The sequence below is a fragment of the Syngnathus floridae genome, chromosome 5 (genome assembly GCF_059516105.1).
Source record: "Syngnathus floridae isolate MCC-2025c chromosome 5, RoL_Sflo_1.0, whole genome shotgun sequence".
NCBI lineage: Eukaryota > Metazoa > Chordata > Actinopteri > Syngnathiformes > Syngnathidae > Syngnathus > Syngnathus floridae.
Window position 1 is genome coordinate 12,109,121 of NC_142417.1, and position 11,352 is coordinate 12,120,472.

General features: G+C 41.3%; 1 protein-coding gene across 2 annotated transcripts; it reads left to right on the forward strand.

Moving 5' to 3' along the window:
- The first annotated feature begins 2,954 nt into the window (after positions 1-2,954).
- On the forward strand, positions 2,955-10,069 carry anapc5 (anaphase promoting complex subunit 5). 2 transcript variants are annotated; one of them, XM_088377052.1, is made up of 17 exons: positions 2,955-3,471; positions 3,535-3,614; positions 3,686-3,795; positions 3,868-4,066; positions 4,157-4,223; positions 4,305-4,406; positions 4,477-4,667; positions 4,741-4,822; positions 4,923-5,015; positions 6,159-6,340; positions 6,598-6,733; positions 6,830-6,904; positions 6,982-7,103; positions 7,184-7,291; positions 7,430-7,577; positions 7,653-7,815; positions 8,959-10,069. In XM_088377052.1, exons 1-17 carry the CDS (start codon positions 3,274-3,276, stop codon positions 9,180-9,182), a joined length of 2,280 nt encoding a protein of 759 aa, XP_088233178.1. In that variant the 5' UTR covers positions 2,955-3,273; the 3' UTR covers positions 9,183-10,069. The 2 variants fall into 2 exon arrangements, with proteins under 2 accessions (XP_088233178.1, XP_088233179.1); XM_088377053.1 differs by having other exon boundaries at positions 8,962-10,069.
- The last annotated feature ends 1,283 nt before the right edge of the window (positions 10,070-11,352 follow it).

Here is an 11,352-nt window from a genome sequence, read left to right on the forward strand (position 1 = left end):
TGAATATAATGAGCCAGGAATGCGTCACACTTTTTAAAGTTACATTCGAACTACTCAAAACTGTAATCACTTTTTTGTCTATATTTGTTTGATGTTTTTGGTATATTTTTTTCTGTCACAAACAACAGTAAAAATTCCAATGTAACCTCATGGTACGAAAACACCCACTCCTCATCACTCAGGGTATGCACACACACAAACACGGGCACAAATAAGCAGACTGAGCAAACCAAGCTCGCTTGCCAGAAGAGAAAATCTGCAAACAAGAAAACAACAGACATGTTTTTTGTCAGACTATTTCGATGCTCCTCCAACCTGAAAGTGACTTCAGGAAGAACCACTGTGCACCAACACACTGAAAGACGTGATTGAGATCAAGGTCGAAAAGATCTGGATCTCGAGTCAAACTCTAAAACAAAGGGGCATGTCACTCATGTGCTCCCCTCTCCATTTAAGTTAAAAAGCTTGTGGTCTTTTTTTCCTGTCTCTTCTCAAACCCATTAAGTCACCTAGAATCACCAGTGTTTGTTTTTCATTCTCCTTTATCAGTCTTTTGTGTGGAGGCCAAAGCAGAGTGGGTTTACCCTGGTCAACAATGGAAAACCGCCAAGACATAAAACCAGGCCTTTTAATTGGCCTACCTCCCATCTGCTATAAAAGATGATTTTCGCATTGGAGTTCATTGAATCTATTTTTACCTATGCACACCTTAAGGAATCAGCGAGGGCATGACCATGTCCTTGATGAGAAAATGGAGAACGAAAGATGCAATAAAAGCAAAGTAAATCCCTCTGATATCGCTTGGCAGACGGTGGCTTGATACACCTCAGGCTGGATATTAAAAAATCTCAGATGGGCCGTCCAACTGACAACTTAATCCATTTAGAGTCTCTGAGTAAGCAGCGGCAAGCTGAGTCAGGGTCAGCATACACAGAGGTCTGTCATTTCTCACACGAGGCACAATAAGTTTACAGTATCTCTGTTAATCTATAAAACACACTTGAGACACAAACAGCAGAGAGGCAGCAGGAGGAGAATGCAATCATCCTGTTGATATCGTGATGATTAAAAGGTGGCCCAGCAGCCGGCATACAAACGCTCACAGATGGAGGTCACACAACAAGTGCTTGGAAAGAATGGCAGATGTTTTGTCCATTTTCAAACCGCAGGAACAATGCACCAAAAAGATTGGAAGGTATGATATAATTATGCAAAATGCTTCAAGTGGGAAAGGTAGATAAGTTGACATTTGAAAAAAGGAGCAGTTCAATATGTTAATTAAAAAGGCCATGTTCCAACCAGGCAAAAGATCAGCGCAGGTCACTGTGGTCTCTCGGACTTTCTTATTACCATGGCAGGTGAAATGGAAGGTGACATTTGCAATACATTTTACAATAGTGTGCCCGTGATATAAAAAAAAGAACATTTGTGTCCAGCAATGAGTGGAAAAGCGACAAGACTCCTAAACAATGACTCAACTGCTGAGTGGGACAGCACTTGAATTTCTTCAATCTGGTAAGTGAATGCTATTCGATATTACTTATACCGAATGATATCTCAGCAAATTGCATATTGCTCAACTGCTTGATCTTAAGCTACTGTATCATTTAATTATAATGCTAAACTGTGATGATTTACTCATGTTGTTCATTTGATTTAATTCACAATAACATTAAAGATGCTCTGAAAGCATCAAAATGCACCCTGAAACAGAATTCACAAAAAAATGTCTCAAACTAATCACATCAAACAGAAATTGCAGAACATACTGTTTGCCTTTTCATAGGTAACCGATAGGTATTAAAATTCCAAAATGTATGTTATTCAAAGATTATGTCGTGTAGAGTTTTCAAGAGTGAATGATTGTATATTCTGTGTCCTTTTGGGGGCAAATACACTGACTTTTGGGAACAATTTAGCAAAATCCTTAATATATCAAACCCTAGCAACTGCAGCTGGTACTGTTAGCTCACTGTGACTCATATATTGACAGAAGCATTTACAGACAGTTTAGACTTTGCAAAGAATGTCAACTCTGACAGGTGTCAGCCGAGTCGACTGTGTGCTCGACAGCCACAGAGAAATGGAAGGATAAATGCCCGTGTGTGCGTGCGTGCTCGCGCGTGCGCGTGCGTGTGTGTGTGTGTGTAAAGCTCATTAAAGTCAATTAAAATCTAGACATTGAATTGGCAGTGCCATAGTGCCATCTCCTGGATAATTACCGTCCTGTCATGACGCCAAACCTGTCGAGCATATACACACAGCCATTCTTATGAGATTCTAATTTTGTCTAACTCTTGCTATATACTTTATGGCTGCTTTGGACCTGATTAGTGTTGTTTATTTGAAAGAAAGCAAAATGTATGACGACTTTACGATAGTCCAGAAATTAACATTATATGGTGATTTTAGATTTTTATTTTGTTGATGATGTACTTATTTAATTAAAAGTTTTCGGGTTTTTTCTTGTTACACTATCTAGTATAGTGTTACTACTATCCATCAATATTGTTTTTTTACATCTGAATCTAAGGCAGTTATTCCCAACCAAAGTGCAGAACCACATAAGTCTGGCCTGAAAGATCATTTGGGGTTCCACATGAAATTACCAATGTACTTAATTTTACTTACAATTTTACTTAATTGGTCTGAAGGTTTGCATTGATCAATCGATGGAACAATTAAATGCTCTTCCAGTAGATGTATTTTTCCCTTCAAAATACTAGCAAAGTACTTTAATAAACTTTGACGTGATGCACAATTTTATCCCCAGTATGCAGTGTGCATGTACTTTTCAAACTGCAATTACTGGACGAAAATAAATATTGATTAAACAGAATATCTTTTGATGTACATTGGATCAAAAATTGTTTATAAAATCTATGATGTAAATTTGTCAATTAAGCGTTATGATAAGGTATTTTGTACTGTCAACGACTATGCGCAAAATAAAGTTGTGCAAAATTTGAAAAAAAAATGCGTCACTGTGACGTGTTTTTGAGCGGACTGAAGCAGGAAGGTTTGAAATCAAATAACTTTAATAGTACTATTATTACTAGGCGATAGAGGCATTACATTCCGAGATGGAAGTGAATGGTGCGGTGATTTATTTTTAAAGTTAATGATCAGCTATAATTGTGAAATGCCTTTCACGCGATCTACCGTTCGGAAGAAGTCGCATTGATAGCTTGCTAGCAAGCTAGCCACAGCAATCTGTTCCAGTCGAAAAGACTGGTCCCTCTTCGCAGAGACACCGCGGCTAGTTTTGGAAGGATGGCAAGTGTACATGAAAGTTTTTATTTCAACCCCATGATGACCAACGGAGTGGTCCATGCTAATGTTTTTGGGATTAAAGACTGGGTCACTCCTTATAAAATCTCTGTATTGGCGTTACTGTACGAGATGACATCGTCTACAATCACTCTGCCGGAAAGAAGACGCCTGAACAAGCTCATTTTACCCCTACAGCAGGTAGTCTTAAATTACACATTGCAGTCTGTACCACCGGGAGTGACTGAGTCTGCTGTGTTTCAGAGCTCGGACCTGTCTCTTGGCCAGTTCCTCAAACTCGTGGAAGAGTGTTGTCCTGAAACCGCATATTCCGTCAAAGCAAGGTTTGCTCAAAGCAGAAAATCTGTGGAAATCTATATCTCATATTCTATCTGTATTGCTTTTTAATTCAAAGGCTGCAAGAAATTGTAGATGGAGAGCTGAAGGACATGGAACATTTCTTTTCCACTCTGCTCACTCCGTTCACAGCTTTTGATTCAGAGGCGTATAAAACCAGTGTTGTCGGTGGGTAGCAGTGCAAAAAAAATCAGGTAAAAAACTTACCAAGCATTCATCTCTGCTTCTCATGTGTTTTAGGTCTTTTCATGAGACACATGCTCCTGGCCTATAACAAGCTTTCCTTCAGTCAAGTGTACAAGTTGTACAAGTCCCTGCAGCACTACTTTCCCAGCAATGACTGCCAAGTGGGTTTGATGGCACTGCCAATGGATGACTCTGATATGGATCTTACCAGCACTGAGGATACCATCGGCGACCAACTAGACAGAGAAATTCAGTATATATCTTCATATATTTTATTCAAAGTAGCAATTTTTTTTTGATGGTGGGGTGACTACTCACTTGTATTACTCGGATGTTATTTTAGGCCTGAAAACACTCCAAGCCGAGGTCCCCTTTCACAAAAACAAGCCGAGTACTTTCTTGCCAGACAGGTGTGTTTTTTACTTCGGCAATTTGTTTCACGTGAACTTGCATTTGTGTGATGCACTTCTGCCGTATACGTGTGTCCTCAGGCGTACCTTCTCAAGAACGACGAGAACAAATCCCTAAAGCCTGCATTGCTGCAAGAGGAGCTCAATAACATGCTCAAGTTCAACCCAGACTTTGCTGAAGCGGTAAGAGTCATCTTCTTCAACCTTACAATTTCGACCCTTGGATGAGTTCATGAATGTTTCCTTTCCTCAGCACTACTTGAACTATCTGAACAGCATCAGAGTACAGGACATCTTCCTCTCCACCCACAGTCTCTTACATTATTTCGACCGGCTGATCTTGTCTGGGAATGAAGGGAAAAGCAACGGAGAAGAAGGCTACGGCAGAAATCTTCGCTATGCCACTCTAAACCTGGCCAGCCTTCACTGTCGCTTTGGGCACTAGTGAGTACAAGAGCAGTTGAACTCAGCAGACAGGTCTTTGGCCTATCTGAATGTTCCCTTTCCTGTCCCATAGCCTGCAGGCTGGTCTGGTCCTGCAGGAGGCCATCCGAATCGCTCAAGAGTCCAACGATCATGTCTGCTTGCAGCACTGTTTGGTAAAACCAACGTTTATGATTTCACATGACAGTTTGTTGTTTTACAGTTGTTAAACATGAGCGTCTTCGTCCCTCCCTCTCTTCTTGTTCCCTGCATCAGAGTTGGCTCTACACTCTAGAGCAGATGAAAGGATGCGACAGCACTGTTTTAACTGAGGATTCTGTCAAAATGGCCGTTCATTTCTGCCTGCCGGTGAGTGCAAATGAGAAGTGTTTGGGAGCTTACTTTACTGTTGATTTTTAATTAACAGCTTCCAGCACGGGAGATTTAATTTTGGTCGACTCAGTATTTAACCTTACGGCAATGAGTAAAATAAGTCACAATACTGATCTATGTTCCTGTAAAAGGTACCGTGAAAATTTCTATCCAAAAATCAAAACATATTTAACCTTAATTCTTCCAGTTAAGGCAATTCTCATTTGTGATACAGACCTGGCATAGTATACATTGTATATAGGCATACATGGGTTCCTCCTTAGGAAACATCATCAGTCTGTAGCTCTTACTGAAGCTCCCCCACGCCAGCTGCTTCCGCAAAGGACGTACAGTCATAAATTCTGCAGAATTGATGTCATGAGATACCATGTTTGTTCTCGAATATCCTCACCTATGCTGAATTTGATGGCTGGAACACCACTGGAAAAGAATGGTGTTTATAAGTGAATGAAGCGGCTGTTTTTTGTGGCTGGTTTATTTTTAGTGTCTACAGTAATTACAGTTCCCTATGTTCATATTCACCCATTTGCATGTATAGGAAATTCTGAACAATTAAATACTTTCTTTTTCTCGCTATTTGCGGCAGTGCTCTGTCCCTATTCCAGTGGATTACTGTACATGCAATTAACACAGCACTTGAAAGCAACTGAAACCAACACAGCCCTATTTAAATAACTTTGGTTTCAAAGTTTTTAAAAGTCAACAAAGATTGATGACACGATCCCAGGTTCAGTGTCTTATCAGAAAGACGTGGTATGGGGATTTGTATTTGTTAGACAAGAACCATGAAATTCAGTCTTGTGCTTGAAATGATTTGCATTGTCAAGAACCTAATCCACAGTGTTAGGGTTTGTTTTCCCACCTCCCATATAGAAGCTACTGGTTCATGTGATGCAGGGCAGGCAGAGTAAAAATCAGCTTCTATCCAAAGGCCGTCACTGTTTTATATCCCTTGGCTCCCTCTGAGACGAGCTGATTATTGATTTGAACACTCAGCATTTTTAAAACTGGATGAAGAAGGTTAGGGCTTCTGGTCTAAGCAATGAGGTTTATGCCTTTGCAATCCAGCGCAAGACTGTTCCAAGCTGAAGAAATGATGAGCTCTTCTCTTTGCTACAGTACCTGGCATCGCTGGGCATCCAGTCTTTGGTACAGCAGGGGACAACACAAGGTAAAACGGCGCACAAGCTGATGGATGCGCTGAAGGACACGGACATCCTGCACTGGAAGCACAGCCTGTCGGAGCTGATTGAGATCAGCCTGGCTCAGACTACGTCCATATGGAGGATGTACGGCAAAAGGTTAGGCACAGTTGTGTGTGTGTCCATGTTTACATATCATTGTTTCCTGAATAATAAATTGACGTGATAAAGCCACAAATTTGTTTGCATAGTGTTGAAATCTGACTTACTGACTTCAAGTTGTACTCATGGGTTTACATTACCCAGGGCTCTCATACACATTTGAAATGTTGTATGTAACAGATACAGTAATAATGATTTCAACACCTCAATGACATTCCAACCCATAAAGATGAATCATTTTATTCTATGTGCAGCACCATGGCTCTGCAGCAGGCCCAACTGCTTCTCCACATGAGCAGCTTGGAACCGGTCAATTACGGGGTCCAGCAGAACAACACTGAGGCTTTTGCTGTGGCTCTCTGCCATCTGGCTGAATTGCATGCTGAGCAGGTAGCACCGTGGCGCTTGTATACTGTACATGTATGTCATTTGTGTCCTGTTGTATCTCTGGTAGTGGTTCACACACTACCTTGACTTGTGCTACAGGGCCTGTATGCCGCAGTTTCAGACATCCTCCAGCATCTGAAAGATCAGTTTCCTGCTCACACACAGCATGCCAAGGTGTGTCCTTTCATCCACAAATCATTTCTCCACAAATCGTGTCGTGCATTCAGCTTGTTTTGTTTTTTCCAATGCAGCTCTGGATGCTTTGTGATCTAAAAATCCAGTTTGAGCGGCACATGACTGAAGGAAAATACAATTTGGCCGAGCAACTGGTCACTTCCATTTCTGCTTTAAACAAAACAGAGGGTCTCTACAGGTAACATGAAGAGGCACGAATGATTGACAAGTTATTTTACCCAGATGGAGGTCTTATTCTTTTTTTGTTGTCATTGCCAGGAAAGTGCAAGTTTTAAAAGTTCTTAATCGAACCACTGAGGCTTACAGCATCTTGCAGCGATTGCAGGTGCTCTGTGAGAAGACCAAATGCACAGAGATGATTATCAGGTAGAAAGACACTGCTGTATCACAAACCCTATTCCAATGCCAAATTATAAACGGAATGTGTAGCTTTAACGTTTCCTATCTTTAGAAATTCTGTGATACATATGTCGGAGGAATGACCAGGCGTTTTGTCTCATGCAGAGTTATGCTTTGCACTGCTGAGCTCCACTGGGAGTCCTCTGGCTTCTCCACAGCCCTTCCTCTCCTCTTCCAAGCTTTAGCTCTGGCCCGACAGCACCACCTACAGTCGCTGGCCTCGGAAACCCTCCTTCACCTGACCTTTACGCAGGTAAGTCACAAACTCATTTACCCCAAGTTGTAGTCATCAAAGCATACAACTGTTGTTTTTATTTCCTTATCGCAGTTGATGTTGGGCGTACCTGAGCAGGCTCTTCTTGTCCTGCATGAAGCCATCGAGCCTGTTCTGGCCCATGGAGCGCTGGTGGACAAAGGGCGCGCCCTGCTGCTGGCAGCTCGCTGTCACATGGCTGTTGCTGGATTTAGGCCAAATAGACAAGGGCAAGCAGGTAACACTGAGCCTTACACAAATTCCTATGTGAGAGTCTCTCCTCTGCCTCACACACAGTATTGAAAGTCATTTGAAGGTGAAGTCAAATGAAAAATTTTCTTTACCATAATATGTTCTACAATTAATACTGCGTTTGTGGAATATGAATTAAGCAACAAAAAAACACTCATTTTGATCCATTTCATTGGACAGTCATTTTTTCATTTGCTGTCAACTGAAAATGACTTCACAGTACTCAGCTTGCCAACATCACATGACCAAACCCAGAGAACAGGTGATCCGTGATGGCCATTACCTGATTATTGTCAAGAAAATATTCGACCCCATTTCCCCTTTAGTCTTTCTTTTCCTCCAATATCCTTGATGCCCATCTTAAGCCATAGATTTGGCATACTAGTACGTGTTTCATGAGGCAAATCTGCGCTTGTTGATAACTGTGTTACCAGTAGTGATAGGAAAATGAAGTTTCACGATGCTTCATGAACCAGTTGAATTTATTGAGCGCTCTAAATGGTACGACGTAGGGCAGAAAGCACACTGACTTGCCATTTTTTTAAACCTGTTTTTTAAACCAGCAATGCCATCTAGAGGAGTCAAAAAATACAACAACTGGTCAGTGAGACAAAAATGAAGCGTCATTTTTCCATTTCTAGCTACAGTACAAGTCAAGTACGATTGGTGACATGAGAAAATTCTCATGTTTAAATCCAACCCTTCACTAGTAGTACTCATAATGTGCAGATATCAACTAGTGCAACTAGTTTACCTCACTAGTCATATTTTGTTATCCTACAATTATACAAAATTGCCCTACTGAGAATCAAGCATATAGTAGTGTATAGACCTGTAGCTGCATAGCAAGGACATCTGGTGTGTAACACATACCTATTAGTTAAGCCTTGTGTTATTAGTACAGCACAATCTTTTACTATTAAGATTTAATTGCATTCTACTTGGCACAAAGTGGCACGAGTAGTGGGAAATAAAAACCTTACTAGTAAGACACAATTATTCTACCAGTGTGCTGAAATGTCCTACGAGTGAGGACAGAGCGTACTAGTACGTGGATCTTAAGCTTGATATCAAGTATATGGAATAAATGCCCCAAACAGTTTTCCCTAAGCGGCTGACTGTCTCCCAGCAGATTTGCATGTTGCGGTTTCAGCGGTGGACATGTTAAATGAGGCTGCAGTTTATTTCTCCAAACTGAACTGCAAGGGCCAACTGCGAGAGGTCCACTACCTGCAGGCTCATCTCTACCATTCTCTGGGACAAACATTACAACGCAACAAAAGTGCCATGCTCTTTCGCCTATTGGACCAGGAACTACAATCACCAGCACTGCCTCTCTCTATGCGCCTCTAACTCCCATTGGACAAATGACGTTTGAGCTTTGAAAGTAGCCTCAACTGGCCACGAGATGGCAGCAAGGCCCCGTTATGCTTGGTTCTCCTCACAGCCCCTTCACCTTGAACAATTTATTTATATCATCCAGAGGAGAATGTGAATCACCTTTTGTTGTATTCCTGCATAAATCAAATACAATCAGCAGTATAACCTTTCTATAGAAACAAACTATACCTCCACTTGTACAACCACTATTTCTAATGATGTTCAAATAGTGTCCTCGTAGGTTGGAACGATGGCACAATGCTAAACATAACATGGTTTCAGAGCTTGCACCGCAACAGTAAGCCAGGGTATGGCAGACACTGTTAGATATGGCGAACGTTTATCACAAGCTGTCATTCCTCTGTGATTTGTAGCTGCAGCCTTTTGATGAATGGAGGTAATCTTACTGTTTCACTGGCCTGGATAATATTCACAGTCCACCAGGAAAATATTGATGATGAATCTGCAGAAATAAATTGTGATTCTACTTGCAATGTTGAAAACCTGCCATGACATAACTAGACAGTCTGGTTGCCACTTATCCTTGACACGCTCGCTTTGTGAAGACTGATAACATCAGCTATATTCTCTGACTAGACATTTTCCCCCAAAAAAACAAAGATGTCTTTTTGTCATGCTCTGTTTTTATTCATCTCATCTGTAAGTTTTGGAGACCACTGGGAGTTCTTAACCTACAGTATATGAATGAAAATATTGTGGTCGACCTTTAATTCCAGGTACTTCATTTTACCAATTTTGAAAAATGATTTGCTTCAAATGTTGTGGTCACAGTTTTGGGGAATGCCTCATTTTTATTCCTGTATGACTGTGCTACAGTGCATAAATTCGTGATCCATTAAGGGATGCTTGGTTGAGTCTGATATGGAACTACTCAAGAACCTGCAGGTTAAACCCATTAATCACTTAAGGGGTGAACCATTTCCCAACCTTCTCTGGGATTGCCTTACACACATACAGTCAGACTCATACATATTGAGACATTAACACTGCTCAGCTTTTTGGCTCTAAATGGATTTGAAATGAAACAAGATCTACAATACCTGCAGACTTTTAGCTTTTAATTGGAGGTGTTTACAAACAAATCAGTTGAATGTGTAGGAATTACAACACTGTTTGCAGTCATGGAAAAAATTAGACCACCTTGTTTTAATGGCTCATTTGCAGTTTCAGTCTTGCTCGGACACAAAATAACCTATTCCCATGTTGGGAGCATACAATTGTCTAGAACTTGTTTAATTCAAGATTTTGGGGGAACCAGGAATCAAGCATCTGATTAGAGACGTGTCTTGATTCTTAAGTCCAACTAATATTGTTTAGTAAATCATTGAAACGGGGGCAGTTAACAGCAGGTAGCTTTTCATTTGAGTATGTTATTGTTTCATTCACCCGTGCACTTCCATGAGTGAAAATAAAAATTCTACTACCTGTAGTAACTCCCAGCTAAAATGGTGCTATAAATAGTCTCTTTGTTCCAATGTCTAATGAAAGAAGCAGGCTGACATTTTGGTGGGTAACGTATTCGCACACAGTAAAATATTGTTAGTTTCGGGTTTTGATAAGCATCAAAATCCTGTTAAGCGACATGCATAAAATATTCCTGCTCTGATCTCATTTAACGTGACTGCACTCTGCCGTGCTCCGTGCTAAATGTCAAGTGATCAACGTATTTGAAGCAATTAGTCAAGCAGCACCATCATACACCATGACAGATGCTTTCTACTTTTCAGAACATTGTCATTGGAAAACAATGTGTGTACGCATGTTGACCTTTCATTTTAATGTTTGTTCAGGCAGCACTGTGGAAGTCTTATTAGCACATCTGCCTCACAGCTTTGGCCCCTCCTGCGTGGAGTTTGCAGGTTCTTCCTGTGTTTGTGCAGTTTCTCTGGTATTCTCCTACGTTCCATCCATCCATTTTCTGTACCGCTTGTCCCCACGGGGGTCGCGGGCGTGCTGGAGCCTATCCCAGCAGTCCTCGGGCAATAGGCGGGGCGCACCCTGAACCGGTTGCCAGCCAATCGTAGGGCACACAGAGACGAACAACCATCCGCACTCACACTCACACCTAGGGGCAATTTGGAGTGCTCAATCGGCCTACCAAGCATGTTTTTGGGATGTGGGA